At 34.4% G+C, this 27,677-nt stretch overlaps 1 protein-coding gene across 7 annotated transcripts in view; it reads right to left on the bottom strand.

Moving 5' to 3' along the window:
* The window catches only part of PCDH9 (protocadherin 9), an 858,720-nt gene that overhangs the window by 522,651 nt on the left and 308,392 nt on the right, over positions 1-27,677 (bottom strand). For 2 of the 7 annotated variants that reach the window (XM_014565035.2, XM_032496891.1), the window contains exon 3: positions 15,147-15,248. The exons of 3 other annotated variants lie outside the window; for them this stretch is intronic. In XM_014565035.2, the coding sequence (XP_014420521.1) occupies positions 15,147-15,248 (102 nt within the window). The remainder of the gene's footprint in view (positions 1-15,146; positions 15,249-27,677) is intronic. 2 more of the 7 variants (XM_014565036.2, XM_032496892.1) reach the window with 1 other exon arrangement.

The following is a 27,677-nucleotide window of genomic DNA, read 5'->3' as shown; positions in this document are numbered from 1 at the left end:
TGTCCACAGCTGCAGCTTCCACTTGGAGTCTGCTGGGACTTGATTCTAAGTGGCTGTGAAAAGCCACTGAGGGGTTTGTGTTAGCCAGGGGCTATGAAGCTGCCATCCCCGGCTGAGTGATTCTCTGTTCAAACTGGGCATAAACCCAATTTGAACAAAGAATCTGTTTTCTCCCCTTGTTTCAAAGAGCACATTTCCATATACTTCCTCATGTGCAGGGGTGAACTGGGAACAATAATATTCATTGATAAAAGAGATCAGAGTGGTAATTATTATCACCGAGTGTTAGTAAACACCTAAATAACACTGTGATGTGGAAGGGTATAGGGATCTGAAGAGCTATGCATTCTGGTCCCTTCTTAGAGAGTACACATGTATTAGAAATTATTTAACCTTCAGGAGCTACATTCTTTAAATCCAAAAGTGACACCGAGCTATCTGGATATTCCCCAATTTATGTATCCTAAGATACATATATCCCCGTGATAGAATTGCTACCCTTATTCAATATAGTCTTGAGGTAATTGAATACTCCCTGCTTCCATTATTTCTTCTATCCTGTGTGCTATTTCCCTCCTTCTAACTGATCCACAATCCAATATAGTAATACACAGACACCCCATAATTCTGGACAATTCCTGAAATTATTCCAGACACTCTTCTAGGCATTGGTTTGTTTTCCGGACTCGTGGCTTTGGCACTCCAACACCAAGTTCACATCCTGGACCACGACGTCTATTAGTGGCTGTCTGGGCAGACTCCCAGTAAAGCTGAACCGCTTCAGTCAGTATCATTAGCGGGATGATGGTATTTCAGTTCCTCTTCCTTTCATTCCTCTTTAGTTTACTGTCGGTGCCACTGAGCTTAATGAACCAAACTGCCTGCTCATGCATTAAAAACAGAGACGTGCATTCTGCCACAGAGGAAAAAAAAAATAATAAATGCTCTGTTCTACTTTCTACAGCAGACACTCTTGAGCAAACATAAAGTAGGAAAGGAAAGTTTGAGAGTATTTATGTAATATTTGAAACCTGCAAATAAAGAATGTACTGGTTTGTAAGAGTAGAGAGCCCTGATAGACAACATGCATTCATCATAATATAGAATCATTGAATGCAGTTAGTAAGTACTGGTTACTGCTGTACTTAGGTACTAGCTATGCTAATACTAGCGTGCTAATTACTAACAAACTCTCAGGAATCATCTTAGTGGAACAGTGTTGTCATAGAACAAACCTAGACCTTGCTTTCAAATCACTGTTTTGCATCACCTCTGGTATTTCAAGTAAAGCAGACACTGATTTAGAAGTAAAAGCATTCCCATATTGCTAAAACTACTTAAAAACCTAACTGTAAAATCAAAATGTTCTTTTTCTGCATAAGACTACCTAAAAAATTCTATTGTTGCAGACCTAAACGTCAAAATATTGCTTTGAAACAGAGGGCTGGTGACGTACCTAATGTGGCTAGAAATGATGCATTCGATGATCCGGGTGGCGCGCCAATACTTCGGCCCCATATTTTGTGGTACTGAAGTCACTCTGATCTGTCAAACCACTGTGACATGGTTTTACTGAAATCACTTGCAAACTCCTCCAGCTACTGAACTAATTCACTGTACTCACTCCATCTCAGTGAGGGGGACGTGGGAGAGGAGCCACTCAAGAATGTTATTCTCATCAACTGTGTGTTTATTACGTGTTTACCTAATTGAGCTCTGCTGCACATGCCGGAAATGGACATTTGAATCACAGGTGATTTTCAAAGAGAAAGGCAGGCCTTGAGAGAATCTGGGGTTTTGTCAGCATCTGTGACAAAGGAAGCATAAGGTTCAGAGAGAGAAGGTGGAGAAGGGGAAAGATGAACTGAAACTGCCTGGCAATCTTGTTCCATCCTTTCAGTAAACATATCTTTATCTGCATTTCCTCACGAAGAAAGGCACTGCACGGTGCTTTATGAGTTTTCCCAACATTTAGAACCTCTTAAAAGCAGTCCGGGCTCCTCTTTATGAAAGCTGTGATTTTCCTACACTAATTTTTTATAATTATGCCAAAGAGCTAAAAATAAAAAATGACATAAGAAGTTTCGCCACAGTGAGAATCACAAGCTCAACTGTAGAACTGAGTCATCATCTTCGTGTTTCAGAAGGTGAGATCCAGGTTAGCAGACTCACTGCACTGATTGCCTTGCCCCTGCCTGTGCTGGCTGAGACGGAAAGTCTACGGTATGGTTACCAACAACTGCTGGGAACTCTGGCCATCATCGAGCAGAAAGCTGCAAAGTACTGCTGTATTGAGAAAGCAAATGTGGTGAGAACCAAGACAGGCTAAGGTTCACTGAGAAAGTCCTGATTACCGTGCAGGCTGAGCACCTCTGATCCAGGGCCGAGGCTGCACAAAACTGTTACAGAATTTACAGTCTCATTTAAATGAAACGTATATCTAGCTCTCTCCATTTTATTTCTCTTCTTTGTGCAGCAGAACACAATTTTTTGGTTTATCATGAAACTTCCGTCTGGTCCATCCTTGAAGCCATTTGTCACACTTCTCAAGGTCATGAGGGAGCCTCAGAGAGGAAATATTTGTGTTGACTGATCGGTTCTGTGATGCTTTTGCCCTCGGATGCTGCTAAATGAGACTTTTGTGTTTTCAATGAAGGGAGGAAAGGGTGGGGAGAGAGGGCCTGGAGAATCCTGTTAACAAAATGCAGAAAGCGTGCTGTTCCCTTGAGAGCCCTTTGCCTTGCAGCCCCAGTCCCTAGTCACTTACTCCCTGGTGAAAATGAGACCTTTGCCCTCTAATCACCACTACAGGGAAAGCAGACACCCTCTGATTCTGGAATTAAAATAAAACATTAGCAGTATAGGAGTTAACGTAGAGAAACTCTCTTCTTTTTCTGCCACTATGTTGTTGCATTCCAAGGTAAGCACATGACATAAAGCAAAGTTCACTCCTCCTGAGATGCTTTTCACCCTAACTATGTACATCTGTTGCTGTTGAAAGATTAGGTCAATTGCTTCAATTCTATGATGCTAGAATAGTGTGTGTGGTACAGCATTTGGATAGATCAGTGTATTGATTTTAATCAAGTATGTTCCTCTGGGTAACAGCTTCTTGCTTTCCTTGACAACTTAGTAAACAGAAAGATATGCAAGCCAACATTTTATCTATAGCAGCTAAGGTCTCTGTTTTGTATTTGTGAACAGAGACCTGCTATCTTGTGACTGTATTAAGTTTACTAATTATCATGTCACTAAGGAAAGATGTCAGATGAGCCATACATGGAAGAAAAAGGATTTGTTTCCTGGGGGGTTGTAATTTCACTTTTCCCTTTTTCTGTGGCATCAGGATCTTACTGCTCTCGTTCTACACCAATGATGATATTTTTCACTGCTGTATTTTTTTTTTTTTTTTTTTTACTGTCAGGCACACAGTCAAATGATTTGCATGTGGTGAAATTCACCCTTTTAGGAGTAGAGGTCTATGAGGTCCGACAAAGACACAGTCATGGAACCTGAGCAGGACGCCCGTAACACTCCCCTGAGCTTGACTAAACTTTAGACAGCCTTCTTTCTAGCTCTAGGCACTTGTCTTCTCTTTTCTTAGAATATTTGCTTTAAAAAAAGCCTTGCAATTGTAAATTCTGTCTCTGCCTTTTGGAAATGAAAACCTTCTCCCCTCTCTTGCCAGTTTTATAGATCAGGAATGCCTTTCTCAAAAATATGGTGGACATCCCCTTGAAATGTACTCATCAAGAAAGAGAAAAACATGGTTGGTCCTTATCTCCTAGTCTCTTCGGAAGGGGAAGAGTCTAATTTTGATAAGTACCAGTGGCAAACACAGATGGCCTGATCTCTTTGACCAACCTCCCACCCCAACTCCTCTCATGTCTTCCAACAGCTCACCGCAGGGCTTAAAAAAGTTCTCCCACATTTGTTTCAAAGGAGTTGAGTTCCACCTCTCTCCCCTTTGCAATAGTCTTGAATAAACTCTTCTTTGGCTTTTTAATTCCATCCAATGAAATTCTTCCAAGAGAAACCACAACTACAGTCCAGTTATAGAACATCTTTATCACTCCAAAAGCTTCCTCTGAGCCTCTCTGTTGTTAATACCCTCACTTCAAGCCCCAGCTGCTGGCAGCCACTGATCTGAGTTCTGTCTCTAGAGCTTTGCCTTTTCAAGAATGTCATAGAAATTAAACCATACACTATATTGCCTTTTATGTCTTTTTTTTTTTCCACTTAGCATGATACTGCTTGGATTCTACCCATGTATTAGTGTTTCTTCTTTTCACTGCTGCATCGTGTTACATTGTATACTACCACAATCTGTTTATCTATTTTTTCAATCCATATTTCAAATTTAAATTGGACTCTCCTTATTGTATCAACATTTGTCTTACTTAAGATGGTACTCATCATATTGTGTTTTCTAGATACATTCTGAATCAAGATTAGACTCAGACTCACCCAAGAGTTTCTTGCTTTTCCTGCCAGGTTGAGTGGAGGTTTTCCATGGTCTCAATATTTCGATCTTATTTTTAAAAAATTCTTAGTGGAAATGGAAACAAAAAGACATCATACTTCTGATAAGATACATATGTCTCCTTAAAAAAACCCTGACACATTAGAATGGGTAGCAATACCAAAAGTAATAAGAATAATCTCATTAAGAAAGCCTTTGCAACTTTTGTTTTTTGAATGGAAGTTCATTTGAAAAATATGCTAGACACATATCATTAAAGATTTTTGTCTAAAAATCAATGTGGAATCAGAAATTTTAAACAATACTTCTACTTCTTTGATAACAAGTGTGTGGATATTACACAAACACAGGCACACCTTTAACATCATACACTTTTGTTTTATTTTTAACATATATCTTATTTAAAAATGAAGATCTTTTACTTAAATTTCAAGAGTCATGATTTTAACATCAGAAAATCAATTTTAGCATGTAGTCTTATTTATGATCTAGGCCAGTGTTTATCAAAATGAGTTATATAGAATATAATATTAATTCTTTGAATATGATTTTATAGTCAGATTATTTTACCAGTGACTGCATTAAACAGTAATGAATAGACTCATTCACTTTAAATTGGTTAAGTGCATCTATACATAAATCATATTGTAAATCATCAAGAGGAGTTATTGAAGGGAGAATTTTTTAAGCTCATTCAGCCTACACAACCTTTTTACAAGGAACATCTCACGGGACAAATGATCCATGAGACACACATCACTAAACTCTGACCTAAGATTGGGATTCAAGAAATGTAACTGATGAAGAAGAATAGTGTCGTATTGTTCTGTGAGTTGGGGTCTGATCTCAAGTTCTGGATCTGCCACTGTCTTTGTCGGAGGCATTAGAGCATACCCTCTAGATCAGATTCTCTGGATTTGAATCTTGCCCCAGGCCCTCTATTTACTACTTGACAGTGTGCAAGTCACGTGCCTTCCTTTATTCAACTACAAGCCAGAGCCACAGGAGATTTTTCCCTGGAGAGCTGTTAATTCATTTAGGAAAATCAAAAATGTTATTGAAGGATCCCTGATAAATAAGTGGTATGTAGTGTGAACAATTTTTTATCAGGGCCTTTCAAACTTTTGACCTCAGCCCATAATAAGCAACCCATTTTACATGCAGACACAGTGTAAACCCTCAAGCATACACAAACATATATACCTGAAATTAAAGTGAAATAATACTTCACTATTTTATACGCCACACACGCTAATACTTTTTTCTCTTCTATTTTCCTCTCATTTTCTCTTTTTTGTCTCCTCATTCTATTTCATTCTAATCAATTTTTCAATTCTATGCAACTTATTCTATTCTGTTATTTTCCATTCTATTAATCAAGAGCTGGTCTTGATCCTCAGATTGCAAGACATTAATTTATCTATATGACCTGATCATCATTTAAACCCTGCCTTCAGTCCTCCTGTCCACCTTCCATATAAAAACCCTGAGATACTTCATAAAATTTGACTTTTCCCCCCAAAATTCAGATTTAGATGCCATGCCTGACCTGCTGAATATGGATCTTGTGATGCCTTGCTTCAGAATTTACCTCTCTCAGGCATCACATGCTATAGACACTGAATGATCTTCTAAATTTCCAATAATTCCAAAATTAAAGAAATAAATGACATTTAAAGAGAAATTTAATTTATTCTTGTTAAGGATTTAATCTGTATTTAATATATGGAACACACACACACATGCACGCACACACATGTACATTCAATGTCTGAAGAATCAAGGGAAAAAAGAAAAAGTCCAGGCAACTCTTCCTCACTAAATACAGTAATTCTATGCTGCTTCCATTTATAAGTAAGTTTTGGCATTTTAAAACTCAAAACTATGTAAAGTTGAAATAAGTGCTTAAATCAGGTCAAAGTTGAGACTCTGTAGTTTGTATGATCTGCATTATTTTTCTATTTACTTAGCATAGATAAATGTATGGCAAACCTTTAAATAGGTGAAACATCCTTATATCTATACCCAGAATTTTACATACCACAGAGCAGATGAAAGGTCTAGCTATAATTGCATATCCATTCCTCCCAGAATTTGGAAAACATCAAATGATATCTCATAGGACCTTTGAAGTAATCATCACATGTGTGTAATAGTAATGTTTATACTATATAAATATATAAATCCAGTGCAAACATCCAAAAATCCATTTGAATTTTGAAATATCTTTTATCATCAGAATTTCTGTAGCTTGCATCATCACTTAGAACATATTGATGAATGCTACAATGTAAGCATACAATTAAACTTGTTTTATAAAATTTTAGTTACCTTCTATAAAAAAACATTATTCTTGGTGGAAGTTTGGAAATTAGAATGAGGATTTTATAATAGGAAATGCTTTTATGAAAAAATATTTAATTTAATTAGTCAATGTGCATTCCTAACAATAGATATGTTCACTTTTTAGTGGATTTCAAATCCTTTGAATAGCAGTTAGAAAGGGATCACACAGTTCACAATGATCAATGAGAGAAAAAGAATTTCATTCATTATTATTTCACTACAAGTACACTTTTCTAAAAAGAAGTTATTACTTATTTTTCCATTTTTTCCATTTCTATGCTTTTCTCACATATGCTTGTTTTAATTTTCCTCCTTCCAATATGTCGATATCCTGAGATACTTGGCATCCCACTGGACTATTTATGATCATGTACTCTAGAGGAGTCTAAATTAAGGGCTTCCTGGCAGGCATCGGTGTCCACAGATGTGCCGAACCTTCTGAAAACTCCACACATCCACGTAAATCCCATCAGCAAATACCTAACCTGTATTAATCACAAGAACGTGCAACTTCAGTTGATTTAAAAAGTGCCATAAAGGCAGCTGTATTTTTCTCTCATTCTCACAGTCTGATATTATTTATTGTCATTTTAAGTGTGGCTTCCATGCTGTTCCAACAGATGTTGATTCACACCTTTTTGTAGTCTACATTTTGGTTGTTTTGTTACATCTTCAGGATCTTTCGGTGGAAGCTATTCTGGTTGTCACTTGTTTGAAAGGCTCTTCCCCTCTCTCTTTGTACACTCCATTCTCTCCACGAACAGTGGCATCACCACTGTCACTCGGAATGGCGAAGATGTCTGGCAGATAAGCCTACGCCTGTGGCACACACAGTGTCTTCAAACAACTAATTAGTGGGAGCTAGGCCACAGCAAGGTTTGGTGCTGTCCATCAAGCCTGTGACCAGTGCTGACACCATCAGCAAGCCTGTCAAATGTGGCTCTTCCTGTGAATAAAACCAAGCCCACTTGTTCTGTGATGAAGAAGGAATTGGCAGAACTTGTTTAATAAAAAGTAAAAGAAAGTGATAGCCATTCTTTGTACAGGGTTAAGTAATTGAAAGAAATATTGTGCTGGTGGAAATATGATAACTGACTTTTATCTGTTGCTGGAACACAAGGAATCCAGCTGAAGATTTCCCCATGACTTTCCAGTGGAACAAATTTATAAGGCCACCCACATGGTTCAAATACATTTTTGTAGCCTTTGGAAAATACTAATGTGGACTTTCCTTAATAATAAGGGGCTATTAATTATTATCTATAAAATCAGATGTCCACATCATGTAAAAATGCAACCCTACATCAGACTTACATATAATAATTGCATATATTCATATATAGTATATATACAATTATTATATATAAAATATGTTTCTAAAATTCACATTTATAAGAATACATATAAATGTGCATATCTGAGTTTAGAATGAAGTGTTATAGACGTTTTAAAGACAACTGTATGGTAAATACACTGAGAAAAAGTAGACAGTCATTCTTTTTAACTAAAAATGTATATAGATATCACACTGACTAAGAATGTGAACTTTGATAGCTCCTGTCATCCTGAATTTCAAACCAAGATGAGGTCTTAATAGTGGAGTCAGAAAAGTGTTCTGAATTGAGAAGAGTAATAACTAGGGGGACTCTTCCCAAACCTGTGCTGCCTTCTCCTGACATCTGGCCTTCGTAAGTGTGGTCCACTTGAGAAATACTTTCATTTTTCCACCACCACATCCCACACCACTCCTGATCATTCACCTGGTGGACAAGCTTTATGTTAATGTTATATTTTTTCTCTACTAGGTTAAATTGCTCCTGTTACATGGTCTTCTTGAATCTGGAACAGATCTTATTTTAGCAATGCTTACAATTTATGGTAATTGATTGACTGTAAGAGGGTATCCCATTAGACTGTAGTATATGAGACAGAAAGAACCACATTTGCCTGTTCAGCATGATGTACTTAGCATATAACAAAACCATGTCTCTGGTATATTTGCTAGATATTTTGGAGGGAAGGAAGGAATGAAGGAAGGAAGAAAGAAAAGAAAAGAAGGAAGGAATGGTTAATTTATGACTCATGCATTGGTTTCAGCATGATTATAGAAAAGGCCAATAAACAGGAAGATGGATAATTCATTTCTTCTCTAAAGAATATGCTCAACATCATGTCTGTGGGCAAGAAACAGAGAAAGGAATGTCTATCACCCAGTCCTTGTCTACATGACTTAGGGGATGCATTTGTGGCATCACTTTCAAAAAAATAAATGAATCCACATCAGGATGCAGAGATAAGTAGCATAGGGTTGGTCAAATATGTGTATTTTTATGTTTGCCTACATCTCTAATGCCTCCTAAACTTTTTAAACAGAAGTTTAGTACTGTGAAATCAAGCAAAATTAATATATTCTAGGAAATACTATTATACACAGGCATTAAAGACGAATGTATGCAGTGTCTTTGTACTATTGTACTATAAATTTTTTGAATTCTTCATCATTTGTTTCAAGTTTATATATGCTTACTTGACAGCTAATAAGGACTTAACATATATTTTTAATGAACTATTTAGGAAAAATTCAACTCTAATATAATATAAATTGCACATGACATACATATTAAGCAGAGTTTTCAACCACTCATTATACAGATTCCTAAATACTGTTTAGAACAGTAGTCAGCAGTTGTCCCATGATCTGTTAGGAAGACTTTGCAAGGCCAATTTCACATGCAATGGCATGTGGGAACTTTGACTTTTCTCAGTTGGACATGTAGGATTTAACTCTAACACCTGCAATCCATAATGCATACTTTTTGTTATTTTGCTCAAGTGCAGATTTGGATCCTTCATGATAAAAGGATGAAAAGGGGGCTACGTCCTTATCTAGCTGTCGGCCAGTGTGCCTTCCCTATCAGTTGTTGTACATGCAAAGTTTCACAGTGACTGAGGTGTAACATAGTTTTTATCATTTTTTGGCTGATTTATTGCATTTTAGAAAGTAATTCTATATGTTACTGAGAATTTAAATGTTTTGTTATACTAGGAATTATTTCCAAAATACCTATGTATATAATGTATATCATATGCGTAGTTATATGCATATGTGTGTGTGTGTGTGTGTGTGTGTGTGTATGTGTATGTATGTGTGTGTATATGTATTTATGTTCATATATATCTTTAAATATTTTTTACATTTTGGGTTTCAGGAAAGATTGTTCCTAAGAAGAAATAAAATTAAACTAGCTCGTGAATTAATAGTACTATTAGTAGTAATACTGAAAATCTATTAATCCCAATAACCTTTGTTACTCCCAAATAGTATAATACAAAAACAAATCACTAAATGGCTTACCTATTAATTATTTTCATTTAAAAGTAGCCATCAACTGTAATGCTTAGTCTAAGTACTAAACACATGTAATTATTGAAAGCTGTGTGTGCATGAGTAACACACCTGTGTCATACGCCATCAACAGGAAAATGCAAGTAGGTAGTACAATGTTCATGTATTAAATCCTGTTTGTTTAGGTCCAGCCTAGTAAGTTAAGTTAGTTAAGGGTAATAGGTGATAAGTACAGAAAAAAAGGAAAGGAAAGAGGAAAAGATAAGAAAAGCAAAGACCAAAACCAAGGAAGACAAAAGCAAAAGCGTTTTGGCTTTATAGCTCTCCATTTTTATTTGAAAATAGCAGATAATGTTAACATTTTGCTCTATTTGGTATTTTTCATTGAAACAGGAATTTTCTAAGTCAGTTTCCAAATATTGAGCCCATTGTGTTCCCAGCTCTCAGTGTGCCTTTGGTTTGGCGACCCACATTCAAGGTGCACCCATCACTCCATTTTGAATGCAGAGGGAAATTACACTTATTGTGAGGACTGTTGTTCTAAATAAGGTTAGGAAAGTGAAGTGCAGGATATAGCGATAGTACGAGTTTAATACATTTTAACTCTTCTCTTACCATATCTTCCTCTCAGCCTCCCCTTGACATATTTTTATTCTATTAAATATTTCCATCAAATGAGAAAATGAATATTTGTGAAACCAATGATAATTTAACTTCTATGAATTTCTGAATCCAGCAAAACCTATGTTATAAATTTATGTGAAAGATCAGAAATATTCCCCTTATCAACTGGTTTTCCCGATTTTGGACTGGCGATTTACAGCAGCGGCCCATCCCGGGATATCTTAATCAACCATCTGCACACATGAATTTCACACTTGTGATAACTGCCACATTTCCAAAGTCTGGCAGCTAAAATTCACACATTTTAAACCTCTTCCACCAATCTCTCTAACTCTTAGACCTAAGATTTCCATCTGACATTGATTTTCGGATTTCACTGCTACAAGGGAAAAGTCTTATCTCAAAAATTCATACACCGAACACTAGACCATTTTGTAAAAATACTTCAGCTCAGGCATCAAAAACAGTGACAGGGAACAGCTACTCATACTGAGACGCAGTCTTGTGTGAATTCCAATAACTATGAGACATTTTCCTACAGATTGCAGAATATAGACACTGAAAGTTCTAGCTGCTTACATTTTATGCTGTTTCATGGGTAAAGGGAATAGAATATAGTAAAGGGAAATGACAATAAAATTTATCTATCGAAGATGCTTAGTAAGGTAATATGCATTTATGATATGAAAAGTGTGCATTTATTTATTTATTTTTTACTTCTATTTTAACCATTATGGTGCTCTGTGTATCCAAAGACAGAAGGCCTGTCAGGAAGATAAAACTTAAACATGAGAGTTAGTTTAAATTCCACACCTTATTTGAAATCTAATTGAAGACAAATTGCAAATATGAACCATTTAGTTATTAGATCACTCCAGCATCGGAAAATCTGGATCCCATTCTCATGCTACCTCTAGCAAGCTCTGTGACCTAGGGCAAGCTACTCCCTCTTTCTTGTCTTCAAGTTATGCTTCAGTAACCTGAATGTATAATATCCATGATCCCTGACAGTCAAACAACCTGTGTTTGTTTGTTTTTTTGACTTAGCCACTATCACAGAGTAGTTACCTTGCAGTGTCTGAAGCCATGTTACTGTGGTTTATTCCAGCTTCACTAATTACTATCTGTGAATTTGAGAAAAATTATATAAGTTCTGTGTGTCTTAGTTTCCATGTCCGTAAAATGGGAATAATAATAATAGTGCCTACTTAATGGGGCTCTGAGCAGAATTAAATGAGCTATATTTTAGTTATTCTAGTATGAAATTTTCCTAGATTTTAGCATATCTTTTAAAAGGATATATACTAAAGAATATGTATTAAAGAAATTAAAGAATATGTATCAAATTAAATAAGCACTTATCAGAGTTGAACTGACAGCATTTTTTTCCCTACGGGCTCATAAAATTGTAGCATGTTTTATACTCAGTACTGTCTTAGGTTAGCTGAAACTTGGTAATACATGTGAAGTGCTTAGAATAATATCTGATACAAAAATTGCCCAATAGCTAGTATTAACGTTTCTCTATAAGTAAGCAATAATTGTTATATCTAAATTAAGAGTGATAAGTTAAGACAGATTATTTAATTATGATCAAAAGATTGCTAGTCATATCAGCTTGGTTTTATTTTGTATTTAATGTCATAGCACAAATTTCATAACTTCATTTAGATTAATCAACATTAACTGACACAAAATATGACCTTTTACTTCAAGAACAGTATAGCCTTATATAATTAAATATTTTCATGATAAAAAGAACGAATATGCTCTTTTTTACTTAAAATGATTAAAGAGGGAAATTACAAATTGTGAGAAAATTTAAAGTAAGGAATATACATACAATTACCATTCAAAATAAGGAAAGAAAATAACATATTGCAGGAATAAAATTTGTAGGTTATAATTGCCTTTTGTTATTAATTCTCAAGAATGATTGATACTAGATTAGTAATTCATAAGGAACTAGTTACTAAAACTATCCCCTATTACCAATCTACAGATATTAAGCATTTATAAGAAATCCTGTCTCTCAGAATACTTTATAAAACTCCAAAGTTGGCATCACTTCTATCTTCAAGTTTTATTTTCTAAGAAATACCAGAAACTGTTTCTCCACATTTAAAAAAATGTATACTTAAGAAATTAGGCATAATATGATCAAAAGCAATTGAAACTGATCAAGGGCAAAATGTAAATGATGGTCAAATACAGAACTTAAAACAGAACCTGGTGCAAAGGACATGCTACAAAAGTGTCAATTGTTATCATCATCTTTTATTATATCATAGACCACCAGAGAGAAATAGGACCTTAGAGATAGCAGTCTCAATCTAAGACATTATAACAGGCCTGGAGTATGATGGTTAAGTAAGAATCTGCGAGATAAAAGTTTCTAAAGTACCTTCCCTTCTTTCCTTTGTTTATAGCACAGTAGATTTACTTTTCACTGTTTTTTGATGACTGAAGCCATAATAAAAATCAACTTCATAACTCTGATTATCATTTTTTTTTCTTTTCAATGTTTCCTACAACTTTAGTCAAATAAACCCAGTACAAACTATGTTCTTGTGCTTTGAGACTGATAAAATATCTAGGGAAGAACAAATCTGGTTCATAGAAAATTATTTTAATTATAGCTCATTAAATTCTCTACAAAAAGTAAGAAAATCTTCAGTTAACATTTTCCTTTTTCCACCCTTTGGGTAATTAAAGAGCTCTCTGGGGAGTATAAAGTCTTTGTTCCAAAAATACTGACATGAAAATATTATAAAAAATAAATATAATTCTTAGGAATTTGAAATACATTTGGATTTCAGTGGCTTTCAGAACATTCTAGGTGGGCTTTTTTTTTTAATTTACACATCTTTATTTATGAATAAAACTTACTTATTTCTGCCATAGAGTAAGGGTCATTGTGTTACTACTGAATGAAATAAGGGTGACTAATGGGACAAACCCCTGTGTTCTAGACATGACACACACACAGGGGTGAGGAAATTCAAGTGGTCAAAATGATGGTGGTTCTGTCAAGTGATCAACATTTTGGGAAAGAGAGGGAGATAAGGAAGAAAATAAAAGCAAAATAGGAAGAAGAATGCACGCTGTAGTTTAGAAGGATGTTTCTAAACAATTAGATCCAAAGAAAAATAAGAACAAGTAAAGTATGTGGAGAAAGAATTGGGGGGATAGACAGCCCAAAATATCACTTTATCTTTTCTCCATTTCAATTAATGGTTTGTTCAAAAAGAAATTGCTCATTCAATCACATTTCTATTAACCAAAGTAGTCTCTGACCTATATTACACCTGGGGCTTTGAGAATGATAGATTTCTTTAGTTGGAAAAACCTTTTACTGCTAACAATAATCAAAACGTTTTCAATACCTTTAAGGGAATGGGGGGTGGGGCTGTGGAATCCTAGCTTCAATGAGGAAATGGAATACACACTAACACAGCAACACACAGACCTACATATATGCACATACATATCCATCATCCATCTACATCTATTAGGATAATAGGTGAAACAAATATGTGTACACTGATATTAAAGTTAACTATGAAATACAATTCTCTAAAAACAAATTGCACAATATGAAAATACTTAGCACTACAAACTGTACACTTGAAATGATTAAAACGTAAATTTCATGTTATGTGTTTTATACCACAATTTTTTTAATGAAATGAAAAATAGCAGATTTACACATCCTGCCATGTTAAAGTAATTGGTACTGGAATAGCTCTCTCAAAAGAAAAAAAAAAAAAAGAATGGATCTTATATAGTGGATGAACTGATTAAGAAAAAAAGAGAAATTATTTTTATTTTAAATTCAAACATACAGGAAAATAAAAGATCAAGCTGAGAAAAGTAGCAAAAACAAAGAAAAGATTAATGAAAACTTCAATTTAACCCATTCATATTAAGCAACATTGTCTTCTATTATCTTCCTTGAGTTTAGGGGTGGAAGCAAATCAATCTTTCAACAAATGCTTGTGCACATCTTTCAGCTAAACGAATAAAAATAAATTAATTAAGATCATATAACTCCACGAGAAAGTTGCTCATTACTTTCTCCAAAGAATTGATCAAGTCAACACTTTCCATTCAGTGACAAGAATATTCTATTTAACAATTTGAGAATTACCAAAAAGGAAAATGACTGCTGGTTGCTTTTTCTTCTAAAATTATTTAAAGTTGTTTAAAAAGGTACTGGTATAAAACTATGACCAGAAAAGAGGTCAGCAAAGAAAACACTTATAACAGTTAACTTAGAGTATTTAAATCATTAGGAAAATGCAAATTGCTTAGTACTAACATGTTCTCTACAGAGTTACAGCATACCTCGTAATGGCTTTCTTCATTGTCCTGAATGTGGAAGCCCGCAGAGCTGGGACATTTCTGAGGAGTGACAGGAATATTGTCACTTTTGCTGTTTGAGTTACACTGAAAGAGATTACCAAATAATTGTGACACACTACTCCACTTGAAAAATGTCGATTGAGAGACCTGATTGTTTGCTAAGAGTCTAATAACAGGGTTCCATGTCAACATGTACCCAATGTCTACCGTGGGTACATGCATGAATACTGGGACTTCAACAAAAAGACAAAAAATGACCCCAGGATAAACAAGCTGCCAAAATGTTTTAACTAAAACTAAGTAAATCTAAGACATAGTTCTTTTATTTTTGCCATTTCTTTTTTTTTAAGCAAGATGGACTTATTATACTTATACCTTTAGTAGCTAAAACTTATATGATGCTACTATTTGTGTGAGATGTTATTCAAATGCCTGATATATATCATATACAAATTATTAAGCTGTGACATAAATAGCATTACTATCCCACTTACAGATGAGGAAAATGAGGCATGAAAATGTATTTTTCCCACAGTTGGGCTGCTACCCAGTTTTCTGGGACCATGACCCATACCTTATCTACTGTATGCATGCCCTGTATAAATGATACATATGAAACAAGGTAAAACTGAAAAACTAAACATTTAAGGCCTTAGAATATGGCTCCACTTTTTTTCCAAATATATTTTTAAATGGGTTAACTAAAATAATACACCTGGAAATGGATGTGAATTGTAAAACATAAGATATTAAATTATGACTTGGCCTTTCTCTGTGAAAATATTAAAATGGCTGTTTTTCATATTCCTCACAAGGGTTGTTTTATGTGTAAATAAGATATTATTCACTTCCTGTTATTCCTTATTTCCTTCTTTCTAAATTTCATATTGGATTCAAGTCAAGGAATATTTATAAGTATTGCCGCTTGGCCACTGATTAAACATAACATTGGAGTTTCTAAGGTTTCTACTTTAATAAAAGGTATCTTAGTGCCTCCTAAAAGGGTGAATCATTGGGATGTAACCTTTCCTCTCCTGCAAGACTACGACGTATGCACAGCTTTTTATGGCATAAGCAGGGAAGACACTATTTTTCCAGCTAGTATGCTACATTTTTGGTTCACTAATAAAATTTTACTTTCCTCACCCCAAAGAACAATCCATTAGAAAATTAATATCAAAGACAAAGACATTTTAAAATGCAAATGAGTTTTAGAATTTAGCACTATTGAGGCCAGTATATTTTCATCTCAAGATCACCAATTTATATATTTAAACATATTTTGAAATTGAAATACTTACATTATATTTTTAAAACTTTTTTTTATTTTAAAGTAATTTTAAAATAAAACAGAAAAGGGGAAAAATTCGAAAAACTATTTCTGAATATCTTTCATCACATTTTGAAGAATATCAGTTATTAATTTCTCATTTATTTTTATTTGTTTCTTTAAGACACAGTAATATGGCAGATTAAAAAGGCCTGACTCTCAAACCCAAACCCATATTAGAAAGATTTTAGCATGAAAAAAATGATCATACATCTGTCTCTCTACAAACAGCATCCTTTCAGCCCGGTGCAGAACCTACTTCTCTAGGAACTCTCCATGGGAAATGAATTGCATTTAATCTCTGTTTGCAACCTAAGTGACTTAGGTGCAGTTTATAACATGTTTTTCTACCAGGATTAACTCTTGGAATATCAATAAATTGGTCTGAACAACTTCATTGCTATCTATGAAGGGCTATCTTTGATATCTTTCCACAGCATCTTCTTAGCTTTCTAAAAAACCCCAAAAGTTTAGGCCTTAAAACAATTATTTTCTTCCATGATATTACTAGACATTTTAATCTCTCAGTTTCTGTCCTAGCCTTTCCTCATATCTATTCATATCAATTAATCTTTTCCAGCATCTTAGGTATTATGTGTTTTTTCTCTCTAGAAAATTTCCTCAATTCCTATGGCCCACAGTGGGTCTGATTCTGGCTATATATTAGAATCACACAAGGAGATTTAAAAGGTGCCAATGACATGGAAACAACCCAAATGCTCATTGACAGCTGACTGGATAAAGAAGATGTTGTATGTATATACACACATACACATATATATGCACATACACATGCACACACACACACACACACACACACACACACACACAAACAATGGAATACTACTCAGCCATAAAAAAGAATAAAATAATGCCATTTGCAGCAACATAGATGGATCTGGAGATGGTCATTCTAAGTGAAGTAAGCCATAAAAGAAAGAAAAATACCATATGATGTCACTCATATGGGGACTCTGAAAAAAAGAAAAGGACAGAAATGAACTTATCTTCAAAACAGAAACAGACTCACAGACATAGAGAACAAACTTATGGTTACCAGGGGGCAAAAGGGGTGGAAAGGGATAAATTGGGAATTCAAAAATTGCACGTCTTGGGGAGTGACGGAATGTTAGCTGTCTTGATTGTGGTGGTGGTTTCATTGGTGTATACATCTATTAAAATTCATCAAATTGTTTATCTGAAATATATAGTTTACTGTGCAGGAATCATTCCACAAAAAAAAAGGTGTTAAAAAAAATGTCAATGACCAAGACCCACCTTAGGTTAGAGTTCAGGCAAAAATAATTTTTAAATACCCAGGTAATGCTAGTGTCCAGCCAGAGTTTAGAATCTCTGGATTAAGGCCTCCAGATACTTAGCAAATTCTGCCTCACTCCTCTTTCAATCTGACCTTTTGCTCCTTAGCATTTTTTTGTCCTTTTCCTTATTTAACCATTGTAATATTAGGCGATTTTTTTCATGAATATATCATAATGCCACTGAATCTGAAAAAAAATCCTATATTTGCATAATACTTTTTATCTTTCCATATAAGATTTTATGTATTATCCACAGGAAACCTCTGCAGAGAGAGGCAGAAAATGAGATCCTTCTTTAACAGGTGGAGAAGGCAGAGGTTCAGATATATTCAGTGCCCTCTGTCTGCAAGGATTTGCCCAGTAATAGTGACAAGATTGGGGCTATTGCTACTCTGCTATGTCTCCCTTAAAGGGTTCATTCATTTGTTATTCATTCACATATTCTATCTGTTTGTTCGTTTGATTCTCAGACATTTGCTAAGTGCAGCTATGTATCAGGATTTTACTGTTTCACAGAGGCATGGCATTTAATATCTGCAGCACTCTCACGCCAGTGGTAACTGGAATATGTAACCACCGTGAGATCTGAAACTGTCAGGTGAAAACGCATGCACAAGTTGCTAAGGGATGGAGAAGAAATGATGACTCCTTCCTGGGCTTGATACACAAGCCGAGTCTTGCAAGACAGACTGATGATGGAATCATGTTCAGAATGTTCAGGACAGACAGACAGCATGTGCAAAAGCTAGAAGACATGAATCTGGGGACTTGGCCTATGAGCTACAAATAGTTCAGTAGTGTTTTAACCATAGATCGAGTGAGATACAATTTGAGGATACAGACAGGTTATTAGTTCATCAAATTTAACAGTAGATTCAATGATGAGAAATTATAGGGTTGGACTTAATATAAGAGATGACTACCCAATAATGGGGTAGATGTTTTATATATGGTGGGTGCCAAAGGTGAGCTTTCATCATTATTCCTTTAATCCCAACCTTCCTAAGATAGTAAATACAATATAAGCAAAATGAGTGCATTTGCAATATAACTCACACCTGAATAAGTTCTTCCATCTAAACAAGATTTCACACATCACCCTCCCCCGGCCCTCTTCCAGGTCTAATTCTGGAACAGCCCCATTTATAGAACAGTCAATGACACCTAAGGGAAAGTTTAATCCAACGGTATTTGATCACTTAGAAATTTTCTTTTAGTGTTAAGATGTAAATAGCCTCTGGAGATTACAAATCTATGAATCAGAGCAAGAAAGAAAGAAAAAAAAATAACACAATAAACAATATTTCGAGATCAAATATTATTAATAGCCCAAACTCTAAGGAAACAAGTTCTTGAGGGAAAAACAATTGCTATGAATTCTTCCTAACAAGTTTCTATTTCAAAGAGAGTTGCAGATGAAAATGGAAAGATTTATCATGAAAGTCTTGAAATTTCACCCACTAAATTTTTTTTCCATTTGCAAAATGTGATATGAATAACTGTATAATGACTTATGGTCAAGATGGATTTGCTAAATCAGATTTAATATTGCCGGATTCATGTGTAAATCAAACTTGAGAGATCTAGAGCTCACTGACAACAATCATATTAAATGGAGATCTCTACAAATACATTTATTTTATCGTTTAAATTTAATTTGATGTTTTCCATTTAATAGTCTCTATTGTATTATGTGGATATCTCTTACTTCCCTTAAGCACCCATCACAGTTCCTGGGAAATTGTCCTTCAGTATCCACAGAAATACCTACACAAACTTGCCTGCTAATCAGAAACATTAGCTCTTTCATTTTTGACACATTCTAAGGAAGTGCTTCATAGGCAAAATATCAAAAGAAAAACAACAGTAGCAAAAGCAACAAAAGATTTCATAAACCATAAGTAAGACAGCTGTTTTCTTTGCTACAAAAGGGGTTCCTTACATTTTCCACCCTACTTTGTAGTAGTTGCAATATGCCCTGTTATTCTATTACTCCTCCTACCTCCTTACAAAATCAAGGTTGTTTCCTCAAAATCAATGGTGCTGTTAAAAATGTTGTGTAATCATTATAGAGGCAGTCACCTTGTACTTTTGTGCTATAGGTTTCATTAAATAACAATTCCTTTTGTTAAAACGTCCCACTGAAAATGTTAATCCTACCCGTTGAAAAGAAACTAGGGATTGCTTTCATGAAGCATGATTGAACATATTCTTCAATTTTCAACACAAAAGTTCTAAAGGCTAATAAAAAATTCACATTTACAGAAAAGAATCTACCTTAAAGGATTGCCTATACCTGGTGTCTTCAGTGTCTCCATCCATTCCTTTGAGAGCCCATGTGTGTCAAGTTTTCACCACCCCTTTGGCTGAACCTGCTCTTTCATGATCATCAATTACAGCAGATCAAAGGGCAAATCTTAGTCCTCTTCGCCCTTGACACAGCTGACAATGTCTTCCTACCATATACATTTGTGCCGTTAGCCTTTCCGGACACCACACTTACATGGTTGTTTTTTGCCCTCCTTCTGGAATCATTTAACTGCACATGTGAACATTGTCCTTGATAAAACTGAAAAGCTTGGAGAAAATGAAGATTGATTACTTTCTCAGAAAACATGTTTTCTGATGGCCTCCTCCAATGGTTCCTGATTCTAAAACACTTTCTCAAACAGATACATTAAACAGTTTCCTGTCTGTAAACTGACAAGGAAAGGACTCAGAACACTCTTAAACATGCTTACTTCAAACCATGTATTTTTATGATACTTCAGGAAACTGATAAAATGTATATTTTCAGAGATCCATAATGTAGGTTCTTGTTTCTGAAAATGTGTTCCAGTCATTTCATGTCTCAAATCAGGAAGCCTTGAGCCTGTATCTCTTGCCTTCTCTCTAAGGTCTTCAGTGAATCCTTCTCTGTTGGCTTATTTTCCTGTCATCATTAAATATGATTGGATAAAAAAGCTAAAATCCTCATCAAGACATGTGAACGCATATGTATTCAGCTTGGGTAAGAGATATTTTGATTTAAGTTAAAAATGCAGTTTAAATTTTAAAACCAAATGCCATATAAGTATGTAATCAAATCATAGAAACACAGATGGCTAGAATACATATCAATATCAAGGTAGAGATTACTTATGTAGAATGAAGGGAAATGGTGGACCATAAAACAACTTAAAAGGAATATCAACTATACCAGTAGCATAGAGGAAGTCTGCTTGTTTATTTTGTGAAAATAAAATTGTTTTGCCTTTCTTCTTTAAAAAACTTATGTCTTTAAAAATTGGAATATCAGAAAATATTAACATATGTTAATGTTGGGTACCAGGGACATAGGCATTTTCTTTATTTCTCTTGACCTTTTCTGAGTTTTTTAAATACCCAAAAATGATTAAGCACGTAGAAAAACAATTAGCATGCCTGTGTTAAAAATCTGCTCAGTCCACCTCAACCAGTTTGTAGATAGTGTTTATGAAAGGGCTTTATGCATCACAAAATCTTGAAATTGTGTTCCTTTAAGAGTTTGGGTACCACATGGGTGATAGGTCCCTTCTGATTGGCTCAGATCAATCCTCCCCGTTACAGAAAATGTGAGGAACACACTGGGTTTTCCTTCTATGGTATTACAGCTTAAAGGTCCTTTTCTACTTCCTTATAGTTTGCTTTCTCTCACTTCACAGGGGAGCATGACCCTCCTATTGGCAATTTGTCTCCAGTATATAGTACAATGCCTGCAGTTTACTAGGCATTTTATAAATACTATACATGAAAATTTCAAGTGAAATGAAAGAATAAATGAATAAATGCAAGACTTTTATAGTGACTCATATTCACCTAGATTGTTTTGGCTTCTAACTCCCTGGGTAATAATTTCTTTGTAAGTGTTTGCTTCTTCGCTTTTATTTTTTTGTCCCCTACGGACGAATTCATTGTGAAATTACAAAATTAGTATTCCCAAGACCTGCATTCTGTATCATAAATGCGAAAAGAACAATAAAGTGCATTAGTCTCCTAGATTGAGAGTACCTGCGATAAAAACAGCAAACAAAGCAGTGGGTTTAGCCATCAGGCTTTGTTTCTCCAGCTGGACACTTAGTAACTCATGCCAGGAAGCCATTTTCTCACAGTAATACATTACATAAGTGGATACATTTGAATTTCTCTACTGCATATATGAACACATTAGCTCCTGTTCAACTCCTGGGTCCTGCAACATTTCCCTTTGGGAGAGTTTGCCAAGTCTATCTTCTTGGGCATCAGACCCCCTGGGGCATGCAAGTTGACTAAGATCTGCTTGAAAAGCCCCTGAACTGACAAATAGCCCTTCCTCGCTTTGTGTACATTCTCTTCCACTCTTCCTACCATCCCTTTTCTGTATCTCATTTCAGTCTAGAGAGAGCCTTTCTTCACCTTTCTTCATGTCCCGAAGGGACCTCCTCTCCTTTCTTCCTCAGTAGCGCTTTCTTTATCTTCTGCCTCAACAAGCCTTTCCGTTTTCATTCCAGGTTTCCAGAGAGTCTAGCCAGATAGAGGTAGTCATTGTTGCTCAGTGAACAAGGAAACGTTGACTGCTCCATGTGAAATTTATGAGAAAACAAAAGCTGATTTTATATAGTCTTTTGGCACAGGTCATTAAGTAGAGTAGCTGGCTTCCCTCAGTTATACTCAATTATAGTTTCTGGTGATCGAGTGAAATTAACAGATAAAAAGATCTGTTTCTTATTGTGTACTCTTGTTGCAAGGACATCACTTTTAAAGCACTGGCATAATATTTACCTTGATTTACTATTTATAATTCACTAAATGGAACCTATTTATTCCAAGCCAGTTGAAATATAAGGAATACTTTATAACCCCCTGCCAAAAATATCTTAACAAATCTGAGTAAAAAGAGGATTAGAAAAAAAATCTAATAATGTGAAATTAACATCTGATGAAATCCAGTTAGTGGTTCAAGTTAAAGTACTGGATGGAACTTTTGCCCTTTTTAGGAATTCTTCTTTTATATGCTATTCCAAAATGTAATGGTTTCTATTGTAGGCTGGCAGACATTTTTCCAAACAATTGTAACAATTTAATAAAAAGTATAGGTGCCAAGTACTGTAACCAAGAAATAGCTTCTCTCAATGTGTTATTGCTTAAGTGGTATTTGAGAGCAATCTTTTGCCATAAATATTTTTGCTTATTATAAAGATTTAGCAACTCCATGTATTGTTCATTTCCTGAGAATGCTTGGTTTTCCTTCTATGCAATGGCTTTCGAGTCTTTTCTCTCTCTCTCTCTTTTTTTTTTTTTTAATTTGTATTTTTTACTGAAGTGTAGTCAATTTACAGTGTTAGTTTTAGATACACATATACAAACAGATATATATGTAACTATATATATATATAGTTTCAGATTCTTTTCCATTACAGTTCATTACCATAGATTGAATGTAGTTCCCTGTGCTATACAGTAGGTCTTTGTTGTTTATCTCATTTATATATAGTAACGTGCATCTGTTAATCCCAAACTCCTAATTTATTCAAGTTTTTCTTAAAGAATAATTCACAAATACTGAACTAGAGATAGAGATACAGATAGAAATAGAGATATATTCCTAAAAGAAACATTCAGTTTCTAAGGGGACTACATTAGGCTGAATTTTATCTTCTTTCTTGAATATAATATTTAATGAGAGTGGGAAGAGAGGAAGAATTGTGTTGTCTTGTAGAAATATTGATAATTCAATTAAGAATGAAACAACAGCACCCTATGTCAATGTTACTCAGCAGCTTTCCTCTAAATGTGCAGGAACAGAGCAGACCTCTGTGAACCGAACACGGAGTGAGCCAGGGTGCTGGGTCCACGAGCATGAACTCAATTTTGCTAAATAAACAACTATATGAATAAGCCCATATATTTTCCCACATCCAGTTATAAATTTCTTTATAAGCAATTACTACTAAGCTCTCTAACTTAATATAGATAAACTGGAGACAATTTTAGGTCATTACTCACTAAGGAACAGCAATGCCAAGCTACCATTATGAGGACCACAAATTGTAGCTGCTCTCTGCACATCACAACCTTTTCTTTAAGTTGTTCATGGACGCTGTATAGAGTTTTATGCACCTATTTTGACCCAGTTGCTATGGGTATGAATAGAAATAAAAACCCTCAGAAAGTAACACTTCAAACACTAATGTTCTATACTTTACAATTTTTCCATTGGTCTCCTTCTTGTATTATTACTTGGCTATAAAACCATTTCACAAGAGTAATAAGACATTGAAGGATTTTAAATTACAAATGGATTGCATGTTATATTGTTCAGGCAAAGCCTCGTTCATGCCAGTCAGCACTGCACACTGCAACTGTACTCTGCACTTTAAATAAATGGATGCAGATAATGCAGGCCTTCGCAACCATACTGACACTTAGGGAGAGACACTAACTTCTGTCCAGATATATTCCAAAGAATACAATAACAAACATTTTCAGTACCAGGCTTAATCAGTATTATTCATGCTATATTTTTATTCAAGACAATTGTTTTATAATTCATTTAAGTTTATTTTACTATTTTTGTTATAAAATCCCTGAGACTTTTTCATGTATTTGTCATTGATTTGTATTTATACCTTGAAGAGAAATAAAAATTAAAATTTTCTCAACACAATTAAAAATAAAATGAGTAAAAATAGTTTTACTATTCTAAACACCATGAGAGAGGTCCTGTATTAGATACGCTCACTGGGAATTTGAGGGTGAAGTCTTTCTTATGTTTCCAGACTGAATTGTAAAACATCAGGGAAGGAAAATGATGAATCTCATTTCCACCCTAGGTCGTGCATGCTTACAAAAGTCAACTTCCAAGGAGTTCCGAAAGAGTGTCAAATACATAGTTTTCTAAAACTAACTTACGAGAAAACAATAGTGTTTGTTCATTAAATGTTCCAATTACTGACATTAAAAACACACAGAAAAGTTAATAGAGCCTAAAATATAGGTGAGTCCAGGCCATGAAGTGATGGGGTTTCAACATTAAATATTCTTCTATACAGAGGCCACATTTTGTGAATTGAGTTTACATGTGTGCACACACATGCAAACACACACAATCATGCTTGTGAGTCCGTGTTTCTTATAGGTGATCTGTATTTTTTATGTTGACGATTACATATATTTGTACATAAAGGAGTATTTCTTTTTTACACAGAATTTCTTTTATTAATATTACACTGAGTACTATATTTTTTTCTAAAATATTTCACACTGTACTATATAAATTATAGGTTATATAAATATTTATTTATAAAATTTTATGTGCTACAAACAAACTGCATAGTTTTCTCTGCTGTTAATATATAATGTCTAAAACAAATGCATCCTGGAGTGTAGGGTAAAATATTTCTAAAAAATTTATCTTACCTAGAATTATAACTATATTTTGAAATTTTCACGATAAAGAGAGAATTTTTTTAAAAATCAGAACTGATATAATTTCCAATATTAGGACCGTGTCCTTACATCATCCTGAAACAATGTTTTCCAAAAATAAACCTTTAACATCATGTTAACCTTGGCTATCAGCATGCCAGCCTTTCACAACAGTCTGCAAGTCAACCTTCAATCAAAAGAATCAGGTGATTAATTCAGAGATTCAAATCCAGAGTGCTTTAAAATGAACTCAAAATTCAAGGCTAGGCCAGTTATTTGAATATGTCTTTCAAGGCAAATTCTTAAATAAGTTCAGTGGCTTATTTGACTTCTTTTACTGAAAAAATTTCTGAAACAGACCCTGAAACTACAACCTATGTTTTTAATAGCATCCACAGAAAGAAAAGGAGGGAGAGACATGCTTTGTTTTTTCATAGTATGCATATTAATAGCAGACAAAGAAACACTATCCCTTGAATACATAATTTTAAGATGTGGTTTCATAAGTTGAGAGTTTCAAATTTTGACTTTAAATTTATTTATATTATCTAAATTAGAATGCAAATTCATAACTTTTAAAGTAATGATTTAGATTTTAAAAAGGGATGTTCCAGAATACACTAGAAAGTGCCAGTCGGCACTTGGGACACTTGGACTTGACCCTCAACTTTGTCACCATCTGAGCTTTTTATTTCACAGCCTCAATGTCTTTGTTTATAAAATGCAAATTTTAGATTAGAGAGTCTCTACCTCTCCACGTCAAAAATGCAGTATGTGTGTGTGTGTGGGGATATTATCAGATATGTCACCCCACAACTTAAGGTGGGGTATGCTTCTTCAAACATCAGCCACTCAATTTAGATCTTCATAAGACAACGTAAATAATTTACTTAATAAAGCAACTGCAGGAAAGCTGAAACTTTAACGCCAATTCTGTTATAATCATTTGCTCTTATCTGGCCGGTAGCTTTGAAAATGCATGTATTAAAACCAAAGTATAATTTTTAACTCTCCTGTTCCTTATACATGTTTTTATTTATAAAGAGAAAAACAGCACCATCAAAGTTCTGATGTTCATTAACTGTAAATCCACTTTCTTTTCAGAAAAAAAAAAAAAACTGGTACATTGAGAACCTTCTGAGATAATTTGAGTATTTAGGGCCAGATTAAACAAACTAATCACAGTGCTGTTGGAAGGAAACTCTTCAGCAAGTCTGGAATCTATCTAGCTGTGACTGTTTAAAAGACTAGAGTGTTTTTAAAATCTATTTTTAAATTTAAAGTTCCATGTATTTTAAGGAACAAAACTAAGTCACATGAGAAACATGCTCACTTTCAAAGTCTGAGAAATGGTTCTTCATATAGGTTTGGGGTGAGAATCCCTGAAGAAATGTACTTTAACAAACAAGGAAATATCTGCAGATGAGTCACTGCTAATAGAACCCATCTTTTGAATTACTTTCTTTGTCTCCAAGCTCCAAACTAATATAACTTCAGCAAAGCCACTGTACTGTTCATCTTTTAATCCTCAGGTCAGAGAGCTGTAATACACAGATGATTCTTTAAAACACTAACACTTCCCTGATTTAATCTTATGAGGTTGTTCTCCTGGTGACAAGAGGTATGAAAATGAACCAGAAATAGATTACAGGAACTTGTATTAAGAAACTATTTTGAAAATATGTATTAATAAATATAAAGCATAACTGGGAAACATATCTTTCTGGAGGAAGAAAATTTGATTTTCTCTTCAAGAAGCACATTAAATTTTGTGAAGATTCTCCCAAAGAAAAGCATTTATTGACTCAACAAACATTTCTTAATAACCTCCTATGTGCCAAATACTTTGTAATGATTTGATTAAAAGAATGAAAAGAAATAATCTTTGTCCTCAAAACGTTGGTCATATTTTAAATGTGGTCATTTTAATGACCTCTCTGGATCTCCCAAATGTGTTCAGCAATGTATATAAACATCTCAAAATAAAGAGAACAAAAAGAATAAAATCTGAAGAGAATAAGATGAAATAGTGGCATTTTTACATTGTGGTATTTTTTTTCCTCTATGCTGTTCCTCAAAAACATACAGAATAATGTCTTTGTCAAATAAGAGTGTATTTTAGGCTTATAATGATATTAAAATAAATATATTTACTCCAAGTAATAAGGCTTAATACTTAAGTTTGGGTAGTTTTTATGAAGTGGGCATACATGATAACACTTTGTAAAATATTTCTCTTCATATTAATAATACCGATAAGAGAAATCCACTTCCAAATCAAGATAATACATGATATAAGGAAAATAATTTTAGGAAAACAGAAATAAATATAGAAATTATGATTATTGCCTCAACTTAGAATTTGAATCATGGCTCTTTGTGATCTTGTATGAGCATTCTATTACAATTTCAAAGTATTTTACAAAAGTTTTTGTTTTA

The sequence above is a fragment of the Camelus ferus genome, chromosome 14, assembly GCF_009834535.1.
Source record: "Camelus ferus isolate YT-003-E chromosome 14, BCGSAC_Cfer_1.0, whole genome shotgun sequence".
Classification (NCBI taxonomy): Eukaryota; Metazoa; Chordata; class Mammalia; order Artiodactyla; family Camelidae; genus Camelus; species Camelus ferus.
This window is presented reverse-complemented; position numbering and strand designations above follow the sequence as displayed.